The following is a 27,684-nucleotide window of genomic DNA, read 5'->3' as shown; positions in this document are numbered from 1 at the left end:
TTGGGCTCAGCTCCACAGGGGACCCCCTCCAACCCCAAGACTGTCCAGAAGCCTGGGATCCAGGGACGTAGGTGTCCCTAGGACAAGGATAACCCTAGGCAGCCCCTTCCCTGCCCTGTCTCCCCTCCCACCTTCAATCAAGTCTCTATCAAACACTCATGACTGGAACTCAAATCCTAGGCTCTTCACCTCTCAAGGACAACCCTAAAGAGGCTGACTTCTCAAGGCCTCTGGAAGGTGGGAACCCTGAGCAATATCCGTAGTGAAAGACCTCCCAACCCTTTCATTCTTAAGGGAGGAAGCCAGAGCTTTGGGATGTTGACTTGGTGTCAGTGAATAGAAACCCTTTGCGATAGGCTGCCTCAGCTAGGTCCAATGGGTCCTCGACCCTGAGGACAGAGGTTTCTCCCCATCCCACCATCCCCACCAAAGACCTCCTGTGGGCTCTGAAGATTTACCAAGCAATCCCTCAGCAGGGACATCATGCACCCATCCATGCCACTTTCAGGTGCCCAAGGAAGCAGCTTAGTGTCAGGGCTTTGAGAGGTGAGGAAAGTGGGATGGGGAGTGGATTCCAGGGGCCCATGGACAGCCCTTCCATGCCAACATGGCAGAAGCTGCCCCAGGCAGCAGCTCGGGCACACTAAAGGCACTTCCCTTTGTCAATGAGTAGCTAGCCAAACCATGTCACTGCTGCCCCTCTCTTTCACCAAGAGCCTGCTTACAGGCCATCAGTCCTGCTCAAGGCCGTGGCCTATCACTAGGCTCCAGTACCCCAAGTCCAGGCTGAGATGACGTGTCGAGGAGTCTGGGATAAAGCAAAAAGCCAATGACTCACCTCTTCCACTCTGGCCCAACCCATTTCAGCAGAAACCTCCTTTTGCTCTATCAAAGAAACAAAAAGGGGTCCAGGATGGAAGAGGCGGCTGGGTGCTAGAGAAGCCATGCTGGGGGTGTCAGGGGACTTTACAGCGGCATCTGCTGCAGCCAAGGGTGGGACCTTTCAGGTCGGAGAGATAGCCTTCCCCCAACCCTCTTAACCCCTGTCCACATACAGGGTCCTTCTTCCCAGCTGTCCACACTTTCACTCCATTCTAGTGTGGGGAGTGCCAGTTGGGTGGGGTCCTTGGTGTTGACTGATAGCGAAGCTGGCTTCAGGCACAGGTGACAGAACACAGAGGCCCCATCAGTTTGGAGCTCACAGGGAATTCACCGTTTTGGTTCCGGGACTGATTCACTGAGTCAATCAATATTTATTGAGGAGATTGTGAGAAGAATAAACTCCCGAGTTCCCTGCAGTCCTTCTAAACAATGGGGCAGCATTACAGGAGGCAAGGGAACCGGTTCAGTGATATGGACTCTGGCCTCCTCAGTACCACATCCACTCCATGGGTAGCCAGCACTTCCTGGAGCATCCTTCTCTATCCGAAGCAAGCCCTGAAACAGGGTACCATCTGAGAGAGGGGAGACTTGGTGATGGGAAGTAGTCTCTGAACTGCTGGTTTTGTTTGTTTGTGGGCTACATCCAGCAGTGTTAAGAGGCCCAGTGGTTGCCCCTGGCAGTGTCAGGTATTGAACCTGGGCATCAGTACTGAAAGCCTGAGCTCCAGCACTCTGAGCTATCTCCCCAACCCTGACTACTGTTTCCAGTCTATTCTCTCCCTATCTCAGTATGGCCGGCATCAGGAGGCCCATGAGACATTGACTTAGAAGATTCAACAACACGTCACCGAAACTATGATACTGGCAGCTCTGCCTTGCTGTGGTTTTCTCAGCAGCATTTAAATCCATTTCCAGAGCAGGGACCTCTATCCTCAATTAACCAAGCAGAGGGAACGTTGCTATTTGTGAAATAAATGCAGAGACTCTACCCCTTCAAACCAGAAAGAGAAAAAGGTTTACTTTTTCTATTTTTTTGAATTTTGGAGTCATATCTGATAGTACTCAGGGGTTACTCCTGGTGGTGCTCAGGGAAACATATGCCGTACTCCAGGGGACCATATGTGATGATGGTGACTAGGAATTGAGCCAGAGTCAGTAGCAAACAAGGCAAGCACCTTAACCCCTGTATTTATTCTCCATCCCCTATTCATTTAATCTTCATGGAACTTTTGGACCCCCTGAGCTTGAAGAAAACTTCTGAGACAAATTTGTCCCTAGGATTTATAGAAGAAAGCACCTGTGAGCTCATGTACACACACACACACACACACACACACACACTTATTTTACAGTTAAAGAAATAGATAAACAGATAAACCAAGGAATTTATTCAAAGTCATATTCTGCTTCTTATGTAATCTCTGGGAGAGGGTAGGATCTTAAAAGGCTTCTCACACATATGTGCTTCCTTCTACACACACACACATGCACAGCTTGCTAAGAGGATCAGAGATTATTACTGCACATTGATAATTTCAATTATCAAATGTTATGATTATATTTGATGCAAGTAAATTATCACTTTTCAAAATATCCTGAATTCTTTCCTTTGTAAAGTGGGAAACCTGAGCCTTTCCTTCCCTCATCAAAGGTATACATGAAAACATTTTACAAGCAGAATTGGTTCCCTTAAAGCAATCAGGAATTCCAGACACTGACATAGCCTTCCCTTCTTACAAGAGAAGCAGAACCACTTCAAGCTGCTCCTCTCCCTGAAATGAGGGATAACAGGCTGCAGTCCGAGTTATATCACAGCTGCTACACTACATCCTCATTCTTGATTAATAACCTCAAAGTCGCAAATGTGATTGGGAAACAATGCTTGAAAACTGCAGGACTGAAAACAGACATGTTCAGAGGTACTATCCACATGGAAAGAGACCTTACCTGGATATGAGAAACTCAAAAAAGGGTTTTCTGTTTCTCATTCCCATAATTTAATAGAATTTTAATAATAGCTGTGAGTTTGCACCTAAAAGGGGGAGTTAATCCCACGAGGGTGCAAAAGATAGATCTGAGCTAATCAGAAGCAGAATCTCAGGTTTGCCAGGAGGACTCCAGTACTCTCTGCAGGGTCTAGTGACAAAGGAGCCTGCAGGGCTGACCCTGTCCATGAAGTGGATGATAAGTATTGGGATCATGATTATTCTTCACCTTGCACTATAGGTCATACAGAGGTTTAAGGGGAGACGATCTTCAGCCAAAAGTTTCCAGTTTCAACATTTGAAGAATGCAAGCAGGTTTCATGTCACATAGGTTTTGGTTTATTGCTTTGATTGATTTAAAAATGATCTTAAACACAGGAATGTCAGTCCCATTCATCAAACCAAGGCAGGTAACTCTTAGATCCAAAAACCCTAAGCTCTAAACTAAAGCTGCTGACAACCCTTCACTCTAGACCCTGAGTTGCAGATTTTCATGTCAATAAACTTCTTGGGTAGCCAATTCTCTATCCAAAACCAATCTCTTAATATTTCAGGGTGGAACCAGGAACCTAAAAGGCAGATTTCTTTCCTTATTCAACTTGGCTACTCCAGGAAGTGGATTTCCCAGCACCTGGCTGCTCTGTTTGCTGAATTTTTATCAGCACAAACAGCTTGTTTTGACTATCAGTTCTTCCAGGACCATTCCCGTTGTGTTTGTAAGGTATGACCAACTCCTCTATGCAAGTTATGCTTATTAATGAATTAATTTAATTACCCTTACTACTCGGAATAAATTCCTGTGTCAAAGCCCACCACCCATCCAATTATTCGGCCCCAAGGTGCTGAGAGGGTGGGCAGGAAGGTAAAGCCAATTCACTTTAAGGATTATGGTCGTTGGGGTCACATTTGAGCATGACTTTCACGCCTAATCCCTTTTTGGATGTTTCAAAGGCTTCCAGAGCTTTTTCCAGAGGAAACCTATGAGTGACTAACGGTTTTACATTCACAGACTTGGATGCAAGCATTGAAATCGCTGTCGGCCACCTATAAAAGATCATAAGTATTACATTAAAACCTTTAGGAGGAAAAACACATATTCCTAAAAGCACTAAGACCAAGATGATCTTGGTCATTTTTATTTATTGCACTGTAATTCTGCAAAGTCAATTCTACACTCTAACAGAATAGAAATGATCTGGGAATGACTTGCAATTTGGGAGGACAGAGATTATTCCTAAATTCCCTTCCACATCTGTAGAGTCTACTGTGAAGCCTATAATTCCTTTGGTATGAAGGCAGAAGGCCTTTGGAGGCCACTACAAATAGAAAAACCTCTGGGAAGTAGCTCAAAAATTATGTAATCACAGCTCGAAACCATTTGCTGAACTTGGAAACACTTGCTGAAATACTGAATGAGGGAATTATCTTTACTGAAGAAATGGTGAGAGGCTCTAGAGGTGGGATTAAGGGACATCTCTGGGAAAGGCTATTCCAGAGTGGGACCCTTAGCAGAAAGCATGTACAGCAATAGACCAGGAGGTGAGATGACTAAGACCCTCTCAGTTCCCAGGATGGTGGGTAAAGTGGCTCTACACTGGAAACCAAAAGACTTAGATTCTTGTCACAGGTCCTTTCCCTCCATCTTCCCTTTAAATGAGGGAAAATAAGGAACTGGTCCCTTAAGAATGGAAAAGCACAGGCTCAGGTGAGAGTGGTATATGCCCTAGGAGAAAGCATTCTTCGGAGCCAGAGAGAGAGAGTATGATCAGGGTGGTTGCTTGGCATGGGGTAAGCCCTGATTTGAAACCTGGCACCCCTTACAATTTTCCAAGCCCCACCCGGAGTGATTCTTGGGTGCAGGGCCAGGAGTAAGTCTTGAACACAGTTGAGTATGGCACAAAAAAACAAAAATAAATAAAATTTTTAAAAAGAAAGCACTGCCTAACTGCCCCTCCAGTCCTATGGTTCTTTCAAGTGAATTCTCTCTTTGGATCCCTACCCCATTGTATGGTGCTCAGTGTGGTACTCATAAATAGTCAAGACCCTTAGCCCAAGAGGCCATGTGTGTGAGGGCCTGCCCTAGTCCTTTTTGCTGCTCACAAGCCAGTTAATCCATAGCATACTCACGTGTTGCAGTATCGAAATACGCCCTTGATATCCACCTCTCGGACAGCTGCATTCACCAGGGGCACCTGGACCATCTCAGCACCCAGTCCCACAAGCACCAGGGTCCCTCCAGAACGAGTGACCTAAAGAGGAGGTAAGGGTAAGAAATTCTAGAAGAGGACTGGAGTGACAGTTCAGTCGAAATTGCTAAAATGCTTGCTTTACTAATGGCAGACCCAGGTGTGATCCCTGCTACCACATACTGTCCCCCAAGCACCATCAGGAGCGATCCCTAAGTGTAGGAAGTGGATTTCCCAGCACCTAGCTGCTCTGTCTGCTGAATTTTTATCAGCATAAACAGCTTGTTTTGACTATCAGTTCTTCCAGGACCATTCCCGTTGTGTTTGTAAGGTATGACCAACTCCTCTATGCAAGTTATGTTTATTAATGAATTAATTTAATTACCCTTAAACACAGCCAGATGTGGACAAAAAACTCAACTACAGCCATAAAAAAATCCTAGATTTCCCATTCTGCAAAAACCATGACCTTCATATGGGATCACATGAGTATTCAAAAATTCCAGAGAATATGATTCTTTCCTTGTACAGCTGTACTTTCAACATGCCAAACTCAAAAGATCAGAAAACATGGAGGGTTTGAGTTACATACGGTGGTGCTTAGGGTCACTTCTGGAAGGTGCTTGGAGATTGAACAGGGCTCCATCACAAACAAGCAACTGCACTATCTACATGTACCATTTTTTCTACATGTGCAGTATATATACCCTTACTATCTCTCCTGCCCCCACACATATTTATTTTTTCAATAATTTATGCTGTAATGAGTCATCTTTTTAGAACATCTACCAAATTGGTGCCCCCCCTATAACTGCTGGTCAGAGGAGAGTTTCCCCCAATGTTTTTAGTCACATAGAAAAAATGTGAGAGAGGGCCCAAAGGCTTTGAGTGGCCACAGACTGCTCAATGGAGTGGGGAACAGGACCTGGAGCAAGTGATCAAAAATCTCCGAGTGCTGGTCAGAATGCTTGATGCAGAAACTTCTCAAGAAAATGATTGAAGAAACCAGTATTCCTCTCCTTCATGGTGAGGATGAGGAGTGATACCACACAGGCCATCTAGGCTGCCAAGAGGCCAGCAATGTGTTGACCACAGACAGAAGAATTCTTGGCCCAGCTGACTATCATGTGGTGGGTGTCACCACAAAGATGATATTCATCCTAAGCTTGTCATGACCTGGCGGGAAAGGAACTCTCAAGTATGCCCACAGAAGGTGTCTCTTCCTATCCTGCCCCCGCCCCCCCGTTCAATCCGCTTAGGGTGGCTAGTAGTTTTACAGAACCTGTCTTATGTGTAGTTATGTGTAGCTCCATTTCCCACTCAGGAGAGCCTCAGGTTACCTGCACTTCACATCTACATTCAGTTAATTAGCACCAGGATCACACTATCACCAGCTGGAGATGCCAGCAGTCTCCAGGGAGGGCCCAAAAGGAAAGAAATCCTTGAATTGTGAAGTCTTGTCTCTCTAGAGACAACCAGTTACTCTTTGTCATTGCCTTCTAGGTGCCTGAAACAAGGTCTGGCACCTAATAGTACACAGGAACACTGAGCTGATGGGCCATAAGACCCAATGTCCCTCAATTGTAGTTTCCCTCCACTGAGAGGGGCTCACTCCCACCTGGCTCACTCCAGCTGCATCTCAAACCTGGCAGAAGGTGGCACCTGGTCCTGCTTCCTCTGCTACTTTCTTGTCCCCTGTTGCCATAGCATCCTAGCAGGAGGAGGATGGCAAGGCAGCATTGTTGAGGAAGGGGTGTCCTGAGGGCTATACCACAGAGCTTGAGGGAGTAGGCTCTGCGTAAGCTGTGTGGTATACTGAGGGCTATAGGTGCCTTCTTTCTGTGCGATACAGCCATGACTCAGAAGGAAGAAGGAAGTCAGCTGCGGAGGGGAAGCAGCCTGGCAGGTGAGCTTGGGGTGCTGATGGGGCACAGCACCCCCCCACCACCACCACCATGTGCCTTTCTTCCCTCTCTCTCCAAGCAGCCATACAGGAGAGAAAGCTGGCATTGCAGCAGCGGGCTCCAGGCTAATGACCTGGCCTCTCTCCTTAAACCGAGAAACCATTTTCAGGTTCATTGTAAAGATTAGACATTGTGTCTGGGGCACCCAGTGGAGGGCCTGGTGCAGGACATGGCTGGGAACCTGAATAGCATTCTTCTCTGCTCTCTTTTCCTCATTCTTTGAACTGTTAAATGACATTCTTGCCCTTGCCCTTTCACCTCCATGGAGGAGTCTATAGGGTTTGGGCTGTTGATCAATTCATAGTTTGCTTGGCCCACCTGTGGTGGGTGTCACCACGAAGATGATATTCATCCTAAGCTTTCGCCTGGTCTACTCAAACACAATCTAGTAATGACCTGGCAGGAAAGAACAACAGTAGTCAGGATTGATCTTAAAAGGCTTTTTATCTTTGTAACAACTCAATCACAAGTCATTTTGCATCAAAGACCAAAGTTTTTCCTCAATAAAAACAAGGGAGGAATTTCCCAGCCTCAATCAAGGTGTGGTTTCTGGTTCCTTCTGTTGATCCTTTCCTGGAGGAGGCTACCTTTATGAGCCTGAATATCAGTGGGCATTTGCATTTTTCAAGGCCCACCACCTTTTAGGAACCTCACAACCACCTTATCTTAAGTGCAGCCCTGTTACTGTGTCCCTGTTTCTATGGAGATAAGCAGATAAAGATACAAATACATAATTTTCCTCAAAGGCATACCATGTCAGTGGAGAAGTTTGATCCTATGATGCCTAACTTCTATTCTGTTCCCTCAAGAGTAGAAGTATGGGCCCCCAGAGATAGCACAAGAGTAAGGCACGTGAATCCTTGAATCCTGTTGGCGTGGGTTTAAACCCCGGCACAGCACATGGTTCCTGGGCAGTCAGGAATAGCCCCAATCATCACCAGGTGTGGCCCCAACCCCTATCCCCATTAATAATTAAAATGTCCTCTTGGGAAGCTCCTTTGTATGGCAGTGTCCCCTGACCTCCTGCCTTCAGCCAATCCCACTCACACTCTGCAGAGGGGAGCCTTCTGCAGGGACATCTCAGTTAGCATCTAAACAAGTTGAAGGATCTCCTTGCAAGAGCCCAAGAACAGGCTTTTCCATTTGGCAAATGTCTTCCTGGCACACAGCCCACTGACTCATGGCCCTCAGGTCACCCCTCCTGCCCAAAGTCTACATGGCATGGCTGTGTAGCTCTCAGGAGTGTGGCAGTTTTCCTATACATACATTTTAGGGCCGCAGCCTGCTCTGGGCTGGAGCGATATCACAGAGGATAGGGCGTTTGCCTTTCATGTGGCCAACCTGGGTTCGATCTCTTTGTCCCTCTCGGAGAGCCCGGCAAGCTACCGAGAGTATCCCACCCATATAGCAGAGCCTGGAAAGCTCCCTGTGACATATTCAATATGCCACAAACAGCAACAAGAAGTCTCACAATGGAGATGTTACTGGTGCCTGCTCGAGCAAATCGATGAACAACAAACGGAAGGACAGTGCTACAATGCTTAAAAAAAAATGAGTAGGGGGCTGGAGCGATGATACAGGAGGAGGGCATTTGCCTTGCACATGACCGACCTGGGTTGGTTCCCCTGAGCCCCACCAGGAGTGATCTCTGAGCAATGGTAAGCCTTGAGCACTGCCAAGTATGGCCCCCAAACCAATAACTAACTAAATAAAGGGGCAGAAGTACAACTTTGCTTCAGCACAGATACCACAAGCTGCCCTCAGCCCCATATATTCTCATCCCACTCACGTAGATGCCTGTCTGGATGGAAGGTTCTGCTCCAGTGCACTCGATGGTGACTTCCGGCTTGCACCCTAGCAGACCTTCCACTTTGCTGGCAATTTCCTGAGGTTTTTCCTTGGAGATCTGGAGGGTGAAATCAGCCCCAACTTCCTTGGCTTTAGATAACCGTGAGGCAGACAGATCTAAAGTTGACAAAAGGTTCTTTCAGTGAGAAACTGGATGACTGAGGAGGGAGAACATTTAAATGAAGATGCAGGTTCTGACGATCTGAAGACTGGTGATCTGAGAGGTCACTCAGTCCAACACACAAATTCTCTACACCTTCATATACCCCCTTATCACACAGCTTCACACATCCCTCTCACAGGTGACTTCTCACACAAAACACATATAGTCTTCTACTCACACCTCAGGATTCCACAATCACCTACAGACATCTCAGGGACAATCTCTCCCCACAGACTCACAGAACCTTTCTCTGTATATATACATGCTTCTACATGTTCCCATTGCACTCAATTCTATGTACACATATCTATGCTCTCAGAGAACCTTGCTTCACCCCTGTGCTCACGTCTCATCCAAACTACTAACCTCACATATAGACCTCCTCTCCAAATATATCACACCCCAATAATTGCACAACTCATACATCTCATAAACATGTCACCCACCTTCCCCTCCACCCCCAATAATTCCATATCACACACATGCAAACACACCCTCATTGCTTCCTGTACTACATCAGTAGAACCAAGGGCTAAGCCACTCCTCTTGGGAGCAAGTGGGAAAATGGGAATCTGAGGTGACAAACAACACCCAGGCCACTGGCTACCACTCCTCCCCACAGCTTCATAGCAGCCTCCTCCTGGGCCTAGGGATGTGACTTAGTAGCAGCAGACTTTCTTGTAGACAGAGGCCACTACCTATGATCCCCAGTATTGTCCTACCTGTCACCCATGATCCTAGCACCACACACAAAGTGTACCATCACCAGGAGCACTGCAGCCAACTCTATGCAAGAGCCTCAAGTATGTGTCCGAGTCATTGTAACAACAACAAAGGGAGGGGCAGGGGAAAAAAGAGTTTAACAAGAAAATGGGTCTCACATCCCACTCAAAAACAGGAAGAAAATGGGTCTCATACCCTACTCCAAAACTATAAGCCCTTCAAGGAGGGTGTGTGTGTGTGTGTGTGTGTGTGTGTGTGTGTGTGTGTGTGTGTTGTTGGGATTTAGCCCAGGGCCTCACACATGCAAGGCAGCATTTGTACCATTGAGCCACATCCCTGGTCCTCAAGGAAATTCGCAAAGAAAACTTTCTTACCAGTCACCACCACCTGAGCCGCTCCCATTGACTTGGCCACAAGCAACGTAACCAATCCAATTGGTCCTAAATAAAGCAGGAAATAGAAGATGTTTGTAGAATATTAAACAGCAGCGCCCCCTGTGGTCCATTCTAGGTCCTGGATATGCACACTGTCTACTGTGTACCTCTAAGATCTGTCCTGGTGCCTGACAAATAATAAGACATAAATGAAAGTAAGAATTATGGTTTATATGACATCTACTCCCACTACTGTGTTCTGCTTGTTTCCTCACACTTGAGAGCAAGTCATGTCACTCTTACTCTTGAGTAATGATTAGAAAAAATTTCAAAGAACCAGAGCCCAGGGTTAATAGCTCAAAGGCTGGACAGAATACTTTGCATGTGGGATTCCTGGGTTTGATATCCAGCACCATATGGCGTGGGAGCAACTTCCCAACACAGTCAGGATTAGATTATGAGAATTACTGGATATGACCCTCTCTAAAGCAAAACAAAAGAAAAATAACCAGAGGGTCTAAGGGGATATATTTATTTGTTCAAAGAGTCTTAGAAGGTCTAAATATTTTCTACTGATGTGATAAAATATTAATAATATTGTTTAAAATAGGTTAAAAAAGATCTGGAGAGATAGTACTGATGTTAAAACAGTGCTTGTTTGTATGGGGCCAACTCTGGTCTTATCCCTTGGCACTTCATATTTTTCCTCTGAGTACTACCAGTAGTGATCCCTGGGGCTAGAGCAATAGCATAACGGGTAGGGCATTGGCCTTGCACGTGGCTGACCAGGGTTCGATTCCCAGCATCCCATATGGTCCCCTGAGCACCGCCAGGAGTAATTCCTGAGTGCAGAGCCAGGAGTAACCCCTGTGCACTGCCGGGTGTGACCCCCCCCCCCCAAAAAAAAGAAGTGATCCCTGAGCACAGAGTCAGGAATTAATTCTTGAGCACCCCCTGGGTATGGTCCCCAAAGTAAAACAAAAGGTAGTATGAGGCCAGAGGGACAGTAGTGGGAGGAGGGAGCTTGCCTTGCAGCTGTATGACCCCAGTTCTATCTCTGACACTACATATGGTCTCCTGAACCCTGTGAAGAGCGACCCTTCAGTACAGAGCCAGGAATATCCCCCAAGTACTGCTGGATGTGGCCCCAAAACAGAACAGAAAAAAACCAACAACCAGGAATGGATAGAATGAATGGAGGTTTCTGCAGGCTCCACCTGTATGGTTTGGGATCTTTCTCTGCCTCACAAAAGCAAGTAGAGGGTTTGTTTATCTAATGACAAAATCCTCTCCCAAAACTAAGGAGTTGACTTTGGGATTCACAGGGAAAGAAAGATTATTCTCTAAACCTGAAAGTCTGCTTGGGATTTCAGGGGAAGGAGAAAGACCAGAATATTAAGAGTAGGTGTAGTTACCCCAGAATTAATCACTGCTAAGCCAGTCTGGGCTTAATGACAGTTGTGGAAGTAGAGTCCTTAATAAAATTATTATATATGTACATATATATGTTCATAAAAATAAGTAAAGATAGAAATAAAACATTCAGCATAATATCATTTTTAAAAAGTACTGCAGGATTGAACATCAAAATGTAAATAGTAGTTCTCTCTCTCTTTTTTTTTTTTTGCCTTTTGGGTCACACCCAGCGATGCACAGGGGTTACTCCTGGTTCATGCACTCAGGAATTACTCTTGGCCGTGCTCGGGAGACCATATGGGATGCTGGGAATCAAACCCGGGTCGGCCGTGTGCAAGGCAAATGCCCTACCCGCTGTGCTATCACTCCAGCCCCTAAATAGCAGTTCTCTTGAATTTCTCTGTGGGAATGCATGCATGTGTTCACATGAAATTATGTGTATGAGTTTACTTCTTTACTATCACACAAAGATATTATTACAGGCAGAGTTTAAAATAAAATCTGTCACCTGTAACCTGTGGTGTGCTGATGCAGAGAGGCAAGCCTGTGTTACACCCACCAATCTTTCAAGTCCTGCTGTTTCCTACGGAAAATCTCTCCTAACAGGTTATGCAACACCTGATCACACCCACAGGGAGTGTGGGTGTGCTGTCCGGGTCCCCAACAGAAACCAACAGTAATGCTGTCTGGGCTGCCGGGGCTTGTTCCAGTATTGTTGGCTCCTAGGTTCCCTTGGGAGGACCCTCCTCCCTGCCGGAAAACACTGCAAGTTTCCAGAGAGACAGAACTGAGTTTAAAGTGTTTGCCTTGCATCCAGTTGATCCTGGTTTGATCCTTGACATCTCATATGGTTCCCCCCAAACAGCTAGAAGTGATCCCTAAACACAGAGCCAGGAATAAGCCCTAAGAACCACCGAGTGTGGCCCCCAAACCAAAATCAAAACAAAATTTAAAACTTGTAAAATCACTTCCTGCCCCGACCCACGGGACTAGTCAACGTGGATAACTGGGAGAGGGTGCGCGAATGGGAAAAAGAGAGAGACAGAAGAATGGGAGCAAGACAAGACTCTGATCAAGCTCCAAATTTATTTCTTCTGCCAAGCTAGCTTTTTACAATTGATTACATGAGGAAGTGGACAAAATGGGGAATTAACAAAGCATGCAGATTTTCAGGGTGTGAGCCCTAACAGTGGGCTCATGGCAGTTATCTCGGGCATAGCTCAGAAACTTGCATAATGTATTTTAACATTTTTCCAAGAAGAAATTAGGTTCTAAATTGCATGTCAGGCTGTACTGACCTTTTGGCTCCTGGCAACCTCCAGGTTGGGACTTACCTCCAGGTTGGGGCTGGAGAGATAGTACAGCAGGTAAGGCACTTGTCTTGCATGTGGCTGACCTAGTTTGATCCCATATGGTCATCCCATATAGTCCCCTGAGCATGGCCAGGAATGATTACTGAGCAGAGTCAGAAGTAACCCCGAATATTGCTGGATGTGACCCCAAAACCAAAATAAGTAAATGAATAAAATTAAATAAATTTCAGAGAAAATGAATAAAATAGTAGGCTGTGAGAACAGAGATAAAGGTCAGGCAAATACTTACTTTGTACATTTGACATCTGGGTTCATTCTGGGCACCCAAAATTTAAAATGGTAACAATAATCCCTAAAGTGAATGACTAATCCAAGGTACATTTTTTTGTTGTTGTTTTATTTTGCTTTGGGGCCACGCCTGGAAGCACCCAAGGTTTACTCCTAGTTCTTCACTCAAGGACCACTCCTAGCAGGCTCTAGGGACCATATGCGGTGCCAGGGATCAAACCCAGGTCAGCCACATGCAAGGCAAGCACCCTAGTCCTATAATAGCTCTCTGGCCCCAAGGTTTAATGTTCTTTTTTATTTTGTTTTGTTTTTGTTCCAAGTTTCATTTTTTTCTTTTCTTTCTTTCTTTTTTTGGCTTTTTGGTCACACTGGCGATGCTCAGAGATTACTCCTGGCTCTGCACTCGGGAATCACTCCTGGTGGTGCTTGGGGGCTTGGGGGATCATATGGGATGCCAAGGATCGAACCCAGGTCGGCTGCATGCAAGACAAACACCCTACCTGCTGTACTAGAATTCTAGCCCCAAGTTCCAAATGATCCAAAGAATTATGTTGCCTAAGAAATAACATGAACTTTCATATCTGCATGAATTAGTTCATTTAGCAAAAACAAAACAAAACAAAGCAAGGAAAAAACTACTCAATTCTAGGTTGATTTTAGTTCTTGGAGTGATAAGATGGGCAGAGGGTCCCCTACCCCAGGCAGTGTTTCTCACCAGCTCCACACACTAAGACTTTCTGTCCCAGGGTGATTCCGGCTCGCCGGCAGGCATGGATCCCCACAGACAGCGGCTCGATCAGGGCGCCTTCCTCAAAGGTGACGTTGTCAGGAAGCCTGGGGGTCAGTCAACAGTCAGTCCCTCTGGGGGAGCAATCAGAGCTAAGATTTTTTTGAGCATTAACTTAAGTGCCAGGCAATATGTTAAGCAATTTCTATATATTCACTCAGGTAAATCCTTACAACAGTTTGGTGGCAGGTACCTTTGTTGCCATTTTGAAAATGAGGTGGGACCAAAGAGAGTTAACTTAGTTACAAGCTAAGCTAAACTAAGCATACTTAGCATAGCTTAGTGGCCTACACATACGGGCAGCTGGGGTTTGGCCTTAGCACCTCATGGTTCCCCAAACACTGACCTAGGAGTAATCCTCCATCTTCCACCTTTTTGTTTTGTTTTGTTTGTTTGGGGGCCACACCCAGTGGTACTCAGGGATCCCTACTGGTGGTGCTCATGGGAACTTATGCAGTGCTAGGGACTGAGCTGGAAGTCTACCATATGCAAGGTATGTGCTATCTGTCAAGCCTTCCCCTCAAGGTTGATGAAATAAACTAAAACTAAAAAAAACTAAAAATGAGCTTCAGGATGAAGTGGCTGTTTTTCAAAGTTTTATAGCTAGTGAGGGTTGCATAGGGTTTGATTAGGAAACCATATGTGTCCAATTCCAGAATTCTGGCAGCAGAGCCCTGGTCTAAAATGGTTTCTTCAGAGAAGCCACATCAAGGTATATGAGCTAATGTGGTTTTATTTTTATTAATGGTGTAGCTGCCATTAATGAAACAGGTTCATTATGGGGTTGGAATGATGATAGCTCAGTAGGTTGGAGCACATGCTTTGCATGGAGGAGAGGCCTGAATTCAATCTCTGGTCAGTACTGTATGATCCCCTGAGCACTATCAAGAAGTGATCTCAAGCACTGAGCCAGGAGTAGCCCCCCCACAGGCCCATTGTGTGTGTGTGGCTACTATTAAAATTTTTATTTAATTAATATAATTATAATTAATTAAATAAATTTACTATTTATTAAAAATTTAAAAAAACAACAAAAAACTATGGTACATCTACACAATGAAATACTATGTAGCTACCAGGAAAAATAAAGTCATGAGATTCACTTATAAACGGATGGACATGGAGAGTATCATGCTGAGTAAAATGAGTCAGAAGGAGAGAAATAGACAGAATGATTGCACTCATTTGTGGGATATAAAAAAAATAGTATGAGACTAATACCCAATGGTAGTAGAAACAAGGGCTAAGAGGGTTTGGTCCATGGTTGGAAGCCTACCTCAAGTGCTGGGGGAAAAGGCAGTTGGGATAGAGAAGGGACCACTAAGACAATGATAGTTGGAAATGATCACTCTGGATAAGAACTGTGTGCTAAAAGTAGGCAAAGGAACAAACATGATAACCTTTCAGTACCTGTATTGCAAACCATAATGTTAATGCTAATGCTCAGAGAGAGAGAAAGAGAGAGAGAGAGAGAGAGAGAGAGAGAGAGAGAGAGAGAGAGAGAGAGAGATGCGGGGTGGGGAGGGAAGTGCCTGCCATAGAGGCAGGATTTGGGGAGAGGGGCATGGCAGGAGGAAAACTGAGGACTTTGGTAGTGGAAAATGTACACTGGTAGAGGAATGGGTGTTGGGATCTTGTATCATAAACAGCCTTGTAACCGTGTATTTCATGGTGATTCAATAAAAAAATAAAATAAGAAGCTGGCGTGGTTTTACTTGCTGCCCCCTGTAGGACACATTCCAGTACATATATCAGATGTTTTGCCACTGCCAGCTGCTTTCCTCAGGCTAGAAACACTCCTCTGGTTAGATCACACATATTTGCATAAGGCGTTACAGGTTAGAAAAATTTCTGCTCCATTATCTCAATTTAAACTTCAGTGTAACTTTGCCAGGCAGGAAGGGCAAGCTTTATTTTCGCTCTAATTCTATAAAAGAGGAAATACTGCAAAAGGACACTAAGAACTTTGACCAAGATGACAAGACTGATGATGGGCAAAGCAAGCCTGACACCCAATACTCCTGACTTCTGTCTGCCCCGTGTCATCTGCCCCGTTGGTACAAGTAACCCTGAAGATAATTGCTTCTGCCAATACCTCATTTTCAGTGGCCTCCAGACCACTAGGTGCGGAAAGTAAAAGTTTCTCAAGAATCAAAAAGAAAGGTCAGAGACATAGTAGAGGGGATGAGGCCTTGCCTACAACAAACCCTGGGCTGTGGGGCCCAGACTTGGGGGGTTTCGAGGGGGAATCGAATCCTGTTTCCCCAGCCTTATGGAGGGAGGGAAGGGCTGAGGATCCTGGAAATGATGGGACTCTAAGCTTCTTCACCATCCTTACCTGCCTTTGTAAATACCCAGAATGAGGAGGTATTTTGGTGACTTTCACAGTAGAGTTCAGGGATCAGGAAAAAAAAGAACAGAGAATGTTCAAGAAGCCAAGGGGGAAGTAAGAAGAGAGAAAACAGCAGATAAGAACATACAGAGTCGACTGGAGCTATAGTACAGCAGGTAGGACACTTGACTTGCACGTGGTTGACCCGGGTTCGATTCCCAGCATCCCATATGGTCCCTCCCAAGCAACTCCAGGAGTAATCCCTGAGTGTAAAGCCAGGAGTAACCCCTGTGCATTGCTGAGTGTGACCTCCCCCCCCCCCAAAAAAAAAAGCCAAAAAGAACATATAAAGTCTGGAGATGAGGAAAGATTCACAAGGAGAAGCTGAGTCCTGAACTGGTAGGGGACACAAGCAGGACATTCCCTGGCAGAAGAGGAAGGACAGGGGTGCATATCCCCTGGGGACCCCTCCAGGCCCTCCCACTGCTCAAGCCAGAACACCACTGCCCTACATTTCTACCAAACCACTGCCATTCTACCCCACACGGCTCCCTCACAGGTCTGTCCCTGTACTACCCCTGATGTCATAAGCAGACCTGACCTTTTGGAGCCCAGGCCTCACGTGGAGAACCAGAGCCAACTTTCTGAGGAACCCAGGATCACTTGCATTGCCTTGCACTGACGTGAGAAAGATCTCTCCCTTATGTGCTTGGAAAGGCCCACAACCGACAGGCTGCTTCAGGAGCCTCTTGCTGAAGGGAGGGCTTTGCACGAGTCACCCATGTCTTCCAGAGTTCACCCACGTGCTGACTTGCGTGCATGGTGAAGTCTCTGGCCTGTGACTCCTCTCCAAGCTTCCGGGGGGGCGGGGGGCACTTGAAAACTCAGCTCCATCAGACTGTTCCTGTGGGGAGCACCTGGTTGCATGGCATGGACCCCAGTCCAGCCCATGGCATATCCTCGACAACCTGATGGGGTATTAGGAAAATGCCACCCAGTCAGGTGAGCAGAGTGGCCTGGAGCTTTGCTGTTGGGAACCCTAATTCTGACTCCAACACTTTATTCTGTGTGTTGGGGCAGGGCAGTGAGCACAGGGCAGGAACTAGATAATCACAGTGGCTCCAGATTGGTCCCTCACCCACTCTGTGCCAGTTAGCCTCCTGCTGCCTGGGAACCTGCACACACAACTGCAGTCCTCTTGCCCACCCCCCGCCCTCCTGCTGAAGGTTAGATAAGACAAGGCAAGTGAAGTACTGTGAGATCAAGGCCAGGCATGTGGTAACAGTAACTGACTTCACAGGCTGGGCCTCACTCTTCAGGTAATTAAAAGAAAGTAGAGGGCTAAGGCACTTGTCTTGCATGAAGCTGACCCTACTTCAATGCCCGGCATCACCTATGGTCTCTTGAGCACCACCAGGGGTGATCCTTGAGCACAATGCCAGCAGTAAATCCTGAGCACATCTGGGTGAGGTCCCCAAGTCCCCCAAAAAGAAATTAAAGAAAATGGATAGAGGGAGACAAAGTCGCTCCCTGAAAGTCATCAGCCTGGAGTGTACAGTTGTTCCCAGTGGTCCTGCCCGGATTCCATGCCATGTTTCCTTAGTAAACCTTGACTCAAGGTTGGAGCAATAGTACTGTGGGTAAGGCGCTTACCTTGCATGTGGCCAACCCAGGTTTGAGCCCCCAGCAACACATTTGGTCCCCCTAAGCCCCACCAGGAATGATCCCTGAGTTCAGAGCCAGGAGTAAGCCTTGAGCACTGAGGGGTAAAACTTTCCCCTCTTCCCTCAAAGAAACAAAAAACAAAACAAAAAACCCTCCATTCTTGTGTTTCGTGCTGTTGAACATTCTCTTTCCTGTGGTAGCAGTAGCTGGTAATTAAAAGAAAGGGTAAAGGTAAAGGTAAAGGCCCTCCCGTTGATCGTCGATTTGCTCGAGCGGGCCCAGTAACGTCTCCATTGGAGACTTTATTGTTACTGTGTCTGGCATATCGAATACTCTCGGTAGCTTGCCGGGCTCTCCGAGAGGGGCGGAGGAATCGAACTCGGGTCGGCCATGTTGGCTGCTTGTAAGGCGAACGCCCTACCTAAAAGAAAGGGGAGAGTCAAGTCACATCCAAGAGGGCTGGAGAGAGAGGCTGGGCAATGGGACAACCATTGTCTGCTGTGGGCCTGTGTCAGGGATGTTAGGGAAGTGTGGAAACCAAGCACCACTGTGAGTCAGTCTAGGCAAGCTGAGAAATAAGCTGCCCAGCTCCCCTCCCTCATACCACCAGACCTGCCAGGGGCATGTCTCACGTCTGGGTTCAGAGACTGAAAAGAACGTGATCGCCACAGGGAACTAACAGAAACCCAAACAGCTTGGGGGTGCGGCAGAGGGCACTGACTTATAGCAGAAGTCGGCGTTGTGCTTGTAGAATCGGCAGAGGTTCCCATCATCTGGCGGTGTGGCACAGAAGAAGATGGTGGGTGACAGATTATACCGGCCTATCTTGCAGAATTCATCAGTTTGTCGGGGAGCACCGGGCTCAATGGCAACGCGATCGCCTAGAAAGAAGAAAAAAGAGGCTAAGGGGACCTGTGTTCATGGGTTAAAGCCACCAGGCAGGGGAGTTGGGCCCACGTGCTCTGGCAAGCCCAGCTCTCAGAGCTTTCAGAGGAAATATGTGTGCAATGCAGGCTTGTACATTGTGGGGAAACAAGTTGCCCACTTCACACGCTGGCTTGACCTGCCCTTTAACCAACCTCAGGCCCACCTGCCCATCCCGCAGTGGCATCGCAGTCTCCCAGCTTGAAAAACATAGACTGTGCTCCACCTTGAAGAGAAGCCAGGCCAATTTCCCATCCCACACTTGTGCAAAACTTGCTGCTAGAGTACAAAATATGGATGGGTCAGAATCAGTTGGCCCTACTTCCCTTGTGACTGATCATTTCAGCAATTTCAGGTCCAGAGGCTGAAGTGAGGAAAGTCCCTCGTCCTCTGCACATCCGAATGGCCAACCTCCAACACTGGCTCACCAGCTGAAGGTACTTTTGATCTGGGGACCATTCTAAGAAGTTAAAGGTAAAGCTTTCTTTCCAGGGCCAGGAAGAAACCCAGACCAGATCCCTTACATCCTGGTCTGGCAGGAACTGGTTGAGAGACCCCCCTGCCTGGTTAAAAATAAGAACTTTATGAAACAGTACAGAGATGGGGTTTATTTTCTATACCGCTTAGTTTAATAACTGGGGTGTAGAAGCCATCAGAATAAAGTTTTCTCAGGGGGTATGGTGCTGCCAGCAGGTCAATCTGTACCTGTGAGGTGAGTGCATCAGCAGCCTGATGGCGCCTTCAGACTTCCATATACCCCAAAAACTTGGGGTAAAGTTTACCAAGAAAGTAGCACTGTAGCACTGTCCTCCCGTTGTTCATCGATTTGCTTGGGCACCAGCAACGCCTCACAACAAACTGTGAGACTTGTTGTAACTGTGTTTGGCATATCGAATACATCACGGGTAGCTTGCCAGGCTTTGCTGTGCAGGCAAGATACTCTGAGTATCATGCCAGGCTCTCCGAGAGGGACAGAGGAATTGAACCCAGGTTGTCCACGTGCAAGGCAGATGCCCAACCCACTGTGCTATCACTCCAGCCCACCAAGAAAATAAACGTCCAAAAGTTAGGTATGTGGAAGACACACCCACAAACCACCTCTGACTCCGCTATATAATTGGAAGCAAGGCCTCTCTGGTTCCTGATCAAACTGCTTAATGACCATGATCCCAGAGACTCAGAGACAAATCTTGGAACCCAGCGACCTTTGAGAGAGAGCTATCCAGTCCTCACAATGGGTTACTGGCGCCCAACCACCCCAGGGGGGGAAAGGGTGTTGTCCCTCTGCCTGCTCTGCTCCCCTTTGGCAGCTCAGTGGCCACCATCCACCAGAGGCCACTGGACAGTCAGGTTTGGGCCCACAGTGACGAGACATGTGGGGCCTCAAGGGATGGGGGTGGAGCCGACCCTTTCCTCCCCATCCCAATGTAACCCCAAGTCGCTGCCCCCGAACGGCCTCTCTGGCTCCTGATCAAGCTGCTTAATGGCCATGATCCAAGAGACAAAGGAACAAATCTTGGAAGCCAGCAGGTTTTGGCAGAAATACCTCCAGATTTAATTGTTAAAATTTCAAAATTCCAAAATCGCCCGGCCACTACTGTGGTCACATGACATCGTATGTTTTTCATAACCAGCAATAGAAAACAAATTGTCTACTGTTGCCTTTTTGGCAGATATGAGTGTTGGGGTAAAATCCCAAATAATAATGGTGGGTCTGGTGTCAAAATAATGAATGTAATCAAAGTAGAGAGAGAGAGTAATGTGGAAATCATCTGCTCCACAGGTAGGGGGAGGGTGTGGGATGGGGGGTATACTGGGGTTTTGGTAGTGGAAAATGGGCACTGGTGAAGGTACAGGTGTTTCATTGTATGACTGAGACTTAAACCCGAAAGCTTTGTAACTACTCTCATGGTGATTCAATAAACAAAATTATAAAAAAGGAAAAAAAATAAAGTTTTCTCATGCTTACATAAACATTAACAGTCCAACTATTTTCTTATGCTGCTATTTAGAAGTTTGGTGATTACCAATGGCCTCTTTTTGTTTCTAAAAATATTGTGTGAATTGTGATATTGTTACAGTATCTGGTGTAAAAAAATTCTTATGATTTAAGAACTTTTAAAATTAAGCCGAAGAAGGTTTTCTCATGTTTCATGAAAAATTGATGGTTCAAAGGCTTTCTTATGCTGGTGTGTCAAAATGTACATATTTGTTTTGTTTTTGCATTGGATTATTAGAATATCTAACCTAGAAAACTTTGTGAGCTGAAGAAAAAAATTATGGTACATGAAAACAGGTTCAAAGAGTAATGATTTAGCTTAAAATGTGTTTAGAGTTATAAGATTGGTTGCCAAATTTTTACCCTACTAGTGTTTTCTTTGATCTCTGAGACTTTTAGCAACTTAAATTTCTGGATATGCTTAGCAAAAAGTTAATAATGTGCTAAGATGTCAGCGTGATAGTCTGATAAGTTTCAAAGATATAGAACTTTCCTGCTGGAGCTCCAGACCAGCTTTCATTTTACTGGAGATAAAAAGAGAAAAAATAGCCATCTTAAAATTTGAGCAAACAGTCCCTTTGACCTTGTAAAGTGTGTAGTGCGGTGCAAGGCTCTGAGCCGCCCCAGCAACTATGAGTGATGCCCAAATAAAATAACTAGTCCACTTTCTGTGAGTGTTTTTATATCTGTTTATATCTTTATATCTGTTTATATCTTTTTGTATCTGTTTCTCTAGAAATTGGAATTTTAAAGAAACAACTTAGTATGTTTTAATTCCTAATGTGAAGTAAACTTTTGCTAGTTCGTTTTGAAGTTAAGAAATTGATATCTGTAAGAGCATCCAAACAGGTAAGGAAGAAATCAAAGCTCTCACTATTTGCAGATGATATGATACTAAGAGAACCCTAAAACCTCTACCAAGAAACTCCTAGAAACGATAGACTTGTAAAGTTGCAGGCTATAAAATCAATACCCAAAAGTCCATGGCTTTCCTATACGCAAATAGTGAGAGAGAAGAAAATGACATGAAGAAAGCAATTCACAATTGTACACCAGAAAATCAACTACCTAGGAATTAGCTTAACTAAGGAAGTAAAGGACCTGTACAAAGAAAACTACAAAACGCTGCTTCAGGAAATAAAAGAGGATGCGAGGAAATGGAAGAATATCCCCTGTTCATGGATTGGGAGAATTAACATTGTCAAAACGGCAATACTTCCCAAAACACTGTACAAATTCAATGCGATTCCTATTACGATACCTATGACATTCTTCAAAGAAATGGAGCAAACACTCCTGAAATTTATATGGAACAATAAGCCCCCATGAATAGCTAAAGCAATTCTTGGGAAAAAGAAAATGGGAGGAATTAACCTCCCGAACTTCAAACTCTACTACAAAGCAGTAATAAAAAAAGAGCATGGTACTGGAACAAAGACAGAGCTGCAGACCTATGGAACAGGGTTGAATATACTGACATCTCCCTTCAAATATATGATCATCTAATCTTTGATAAAGGAGCAAGAAATGCGAATTGGAGTAAGGAAAGCCTTTTTAACAAATGGTGCTGGCAAAACTGGACGGTTACATGCAAAAAAATGGGCTCAGATCTCTGCCTAATACCATGTACAAAAGTAAGACCAAAATGGATCAAAGACCTCAACATCAGACCGAAATTCATAAGGTACACTGAAGAAAAAGTTGGCAAAACCCTCCATGACATTGAAGCTAATGGTATCTTCAAAGATGTCACGCCACTGGCCAAGCAAGTGAAGACAGAAATAGACAAATGGGACTATCTTAAACTAAGAAGCTTCTGCACCTCAAAAGAAACAGTGACCAAAATACAAAGACAGTCTACAGAATGGGAAAGGATATTCGCTGAATACACATCCAACAAGGGGTTGATATCAAGGATATACAAAGTACTGTTTGAACTCCACAAGAAGAAAACATCCAACCCCATCAAAAAGTGGGGCGACAAAATGAACAGAAACTTTCTCAAAGAAGAAATCCGAATGCTAAAAGGCACATGAGAAAATACTCTATATCATTAATCATCAGGGAGATGCAGATCAAAACAACAATGAGATATCATTTCACACCACAGAGACTGGCCCACATCCAAAAGAACAAAAGCAACCTGTGTTGGCGCGGATGTGGCGAGAAAGGGACCCTCCTTAACTGCTGGTGGGAATGCTGACTGGTTCAGCCCTTTTGGAAAACAGTACGGATGATTCTCAAAAAATTAGAAATTGAGCTCCCATCTGACCCAGCAATACCACTCCTGGGAATATACCCCGGAGAGGCAAAAAAGTATAGTCAAAGTGACATCTGCACTTGTTTGTTCATTGCAGCACTCTTTACAATAGCTAGAAAACCTGAGTGCCCGAGAACAGATGACTGGTTAAAGAAACTTTGGTACATCTACATAATGGAGTACTATGTAGCTGTTAGAAAAAATGAAGTCATAAAATTTATATACAAGTGGTACTACATGGAAAGTATCATGTTAAGCAAAATGAGCCAGAAAGAGAGGGATAGACATAGAAAGATTGCATTCATCTGGGTAACATAAAGTAACAAAATAAGAGACTAACACCCAAGAACAGCTATGATAAATACCAGGAGGTTCACTCCATGGCTTCGAGGCTAGCCGCACACTCTAGGGATAAAGGCAGCTCAGATAGAGAAGGGAGCACCAAATAAAGGGTGCTGGGAAGATCCGCCCAGGATGGGAGATGCATGCTGAAAGTAGACTATAGACCGAACATGATTGCCACCCAATGCCTCTCCTGCAAACCACAGCACTCAAAAGGAGAGAGAGAACAAAAGGGAGTGCCCTGCCACAGAGGCAGGGTGGGAGGGGGGTAGGGGGGTGGGAGGGTTACTGGGATTGGTGGGGGTGGAGAATGGGCACTGGTGGTGGGATGGGTACTTGATCATTGTATAACTGAAACCCAAACACAAAAACTTGTAAGTCTACAACTATACCTCATGGTGTTTCACTAATTAAAAAAGAAAAAAAAAAGAACTTTAGCAGCTGTGTAGAAAAAAAAAAGAAATTGATATCTAAGTGTAAAAAAGTTTTGAATGCCCTTTGAATGGAATAACTCTCTTTTTTACCATAAATAGAGTTAAAATTTAAAGCATTCTGGCAGAAGAGTTTTATCTTTAGAAAAATGAAAGGAAAAAGGAGATAAACTGAGAACTAGTAGGAATATTTTCCCCTCTCTATGTTATGGTATTTTCAAGGATTGTTGGAGATGTGGGTTTGGACTGCATATATAGTCACATATGTATTTGAGTGTTTACTGGGGAGAAAAATTAAAATCAAGGTTAAAAATCATTTCAAAAATACAAAATACAGCACACTGAGAGTGATAGAGTGGGCAAAGATTGAAGGAAAGTGTAGGTAAATGAAACATATAAACCTTGTGAGTTTTTTGGCTCTCTTTTATTCATATTTTCCTAGAAAAATTACACCTGTGGGATTGTTCTAGTACCTTTTTTGGCAAGATCTATGGAAAAGATAATATATGGATTATCCGGACTCCTGTTACAGTGCTCTTAGATAACTAAATTCTATAAAAAGTTGGAGGAAAGAATAGCTGAGATCAACACCAGGAGGATTACTCCATAGCTAAGAGGCCAGCCGGGTATTCTAGGGGAAAGGACAGTTCAGATAGAGAAGGGAGCACCAAATGGAGGGTGTTTGGAGGATCCTCCCAGGAGGGGAGATGCAGGTTGAAAGTAGACTGGACTGAACATGTTTGCCACTCAGTGCCTCTTTTGCTGATCACAACACCCAAAAGGAGAGAGAAAACAAAAGGAAATGCCCTGCCACAGTGTCAGGGGGGAATGGGGGGAATGGGGGGCGGGGAGGGATATTATCCTTGGTGGTGGAAAATGGGCACTGGTGGAGGGATGGGTATTTGATCATGGTATGACCGAAATCCAAGCACAAAAATTTGTAAGTCGACAACTGTACCTCATGGTGTTTCACTAATAAAAATTTAAAAAAATAAAAAAATAAAAAAAATAAAAAGTTGGAGGAAATCAAGGTTTTTCAACATGGGATTGAATGAAATAAGTATGAAGTTAAGCTTCATGCTTTATCCCTTCAGATCTTAATGCTTTTGTGACTAGGACCCACAGCAAATAGGTACATCTCATTGTGACTAAAATGAGATGCTTGCTTTTCTCTTCTTTATGTCTGGTTTTTCTTCTTCAGTATGCCTGTTTTTTTTTAAATGCTTCATGACACTATGTTGGTTTGCATAAACCCAGACAAAAAAGTCTCTCCTCTCCGTAATAGGGTCTACCCCTAAGGCAGACAGGAAAACAGCTATGGGATCCCAAAAGTCCTCTTCTAGGAAAAGAGCCAAGGAATTAGTCTAAATGACAGGAGAAGGTATTTCATTATTATTATTACAAGTACCCTACAAACCTCAGGGAGACCCTAAAGGCAGGCCGGCTCAAGGAAGGACTAGACATCATCTGTACCATGGAAAATGAGGAAGCTGCAAATCTGCAATGATGGACCCCGCCAGGGTCTTGCCCTCAGTGTCAAAAACTGGAGGACAAGATCTCTCCCAGCCCTGAGAAGGGATGGGATGGACTCCTAACTACCAGGACTCCTATGGAGGGTGAGAGGACAGAGGCTACATCCAGTTCAACCTGAAGGCTCTACCTCTAGTTCATCATGGGACCTGATCATCACATTTTATGGCCAAGCCTGGAGTATCCCTGACATGAGGTGAAACATCAAATTCTGTTATTGGTTGTCTCCTGCTGTCTTTGGCCAATCCCCAGGACTTCTCAGTAAATAACGGGGTATCCCAAATGGAGGGTCTTCAATCTTCCTGCAAAGGAACAAGCCAGGTTTGTTAAGCCATCTGGCAAATTTGAAATGAAGATGGAGAGAAAACCATGTTTCTGTAACTTGCTTCTTATAAGACAGATTCTAATTCAACAGAGGTGATTGAATAAACATACTCTAATCTTTATTTAAAAAGTACGCCCCCCCCCTTTGGTAATTCAGTAAGTAAGCAGCCTAGGTTTTCAAGGAAAACCAATGTTGTAATGCTGTCACCAGTCTGGCCAGGGTAGAGGAAGCCAGAGTTTTGTCAGGGTGAACCTCAGCACAAAGGGCGAGATTGACTGCTATCCGCCAGCCTGTGGATTGGCTAAAGAATTGAGAGTGGACAAGTATTCATTCTTAGTTAATACATAACAGCTCTCGATCCTTGTTCCATCATGGGATTAATAACCCATTTGGAGAATATTTCCTATAGGGTAGAACACTCTACAGAAGAGGAAAAATGGGCATTGGAGCGAGGTTTCCAAAGGGAAGTTGAAAACTGCTAACCCCTGGACTACAGCAGGAAAATATTAGTGAAAGGAACGAACAGGACAGTAAGAAGGAAATAACTCAGAACTGTGCTTCCTATGCCATTAGCATTTGAGCATTTGTCATTTGTTTTTCTGCCTTCAAGGTCTGATCATTTCAAATAGCATTCCTTAGCCAAACTGATCTGATCTTTCAAATTCATTGCCTAGGGCTCATTTAAAACCTAAGGTAGCTTGAGATTTCACCACTTGTGCAGGCAGGGTCAAGGTCCTTATGTCAACAGGAAGCAGCTCCAGAAATGAAACTTCAACCATTTTCCCTTTAAAGATTTAAGGAAGGGTCTGGAGTGATGGTACAGCGGGTAGGGCATTTGCCTTGCACGTGGCTAATCCGGGTTCGATATTCAGCATCCCATATGGTCCACTGAGCACTGCCAGGAGTAATTGCTGAGTGCAGAGCCAGAAGTAACCCCTGTGCATTGTCGGGTGTGACCCAAAAAGCAAAAAAAAAAAAAAAAAAAAAAAAATTTAATGTAGCAAAATCTCTAGGAGAATATGATATAGGTAAATAGATTAAGGAAACATTCCCCCGCCCCCCCAAAAAAAATATCCTTTCCAATTGCTCTGTTTTGAGTGCAAACCCCCTTTATGTAAAAACTCTGCTCCCTTTGAAATTCTTTTGGGTCGACTGCCCCTACTCCAACTTGACCTTGAAAGAGGAAGTGTAGGCCAGAATGTGTGATCTCTTTCCTCTCCAGTCATTATTGGTCCTACAGTTATCAAGGCCCAGCTCCATGTGAGGCTTGGAGCACACCGCCAGAGTGAGGGGGAACTAGTAACTCCTCATCCATACGCATTGGAAGAGCTAATCTGGATCAGGTGACAAAAGACTGCCACCCGAGAACCTCAGTGGAGAGGTCCTTACATTGTGATCCTGACCACACCAACTGCTCTAAAGGTGGATGGAATCAAAACCTGGGTCTACGCTTCACACATAAAAGCTGCCTACCCCCTTGGAAACAGAATGACACCGGCCAGTGGCATGTCCGGACAACGGGAGACAACTCCCTTCAAGATAAAATTGAAGAAAGTGACTTAAAGAAACCATGGGAAAGGCATGGATTATTCTCTGTTTCTGCATGCTCTTGGTGACAGCTGCAGAGCGAGTTCCTTACATGCCCTAGTCTTGGCACTGAGTACTTTCTGATACCAAGACAGGTAGAATTAACCTTGATCTGTGCCAGTATGGCTCATACTGGAACTTGTGTTTGTTCAGGGATCTACAACTTGCAAGATTTCCCCCACCGAGCCTATTGTAACCAACTACAGAGTGGCCTCCCAGAGATTATACCACAGGGAATGTGAAGGCGAGATTAATGCCATGACAGGCTGCAGCTAACATTAATTCTCAACGAGGCCTCAGTTTCTGTTTTTCCCAAAGCAGGACTTGTAGTTGCTGATAAACTTCCAGTTGAGTAATCTG

At 45.1% G+C, this 27,684-nt stretch overlaps 1 protein-coding gene across 1 annotated transcript in view; it reads right to left on the bottom strand.

Moving 5' to 3' along the window:
- Nucleotides 1-2,247: 2,247 nt before the first annotated feature.
- SORD (sorbitol dehydrogenase) overlaps nt 2,248-27,684 on the bottom strand; it is a 52,827-nt gene continuing 27,390 nt past the window's right edge. The window contains exons 4-9 of the mRNA XM_056134095.1: nt 18,648-18,807; nt 13,858-13,976; nt 10,126-10,191; nt 8,807-8,982; nt 4,995-5,116; nt 2,248-3,911 (exon numbers count right to left, since the gene is read on the bottom strand). Of these exons, the coding sequence (XP_055990070.1) occupies nt 3,746-3,911; nt 4,995-5,116; nt 8,807-8,982; nt 10,126-10,191; nt 13,858-13,976; nt 18,648-18,807 (809 nt within the window). The 3' untranslated portion in view covers nt 2,248-3,745. The remainder of the gene's footprint in view (nt 3,912-4,994; nt 5,117-8,806; nt 8,983-10,125; nt 10,192-13,857; nt 13,977-18,647; nt 18,808-27,684) is intronic.

Source organism: Sorex fumeus, unplaced genomic scaffold (assembly GCF_029834395.1).
Source record: "Sorex fumeus unplaced genomic scaffold, SorFum_2.1 ptg000098l, whole genome shotgun sequence".
Taxonomy (NCBI): Eukaryota; Metazoa; Chordata; class Mammalia; order Eulipotyphla; family Soricidae; genus Sorex; species Sorex fumeus.
This window is presented reverse-complemented; position numbering and strand designations above follow the sequence as displayed.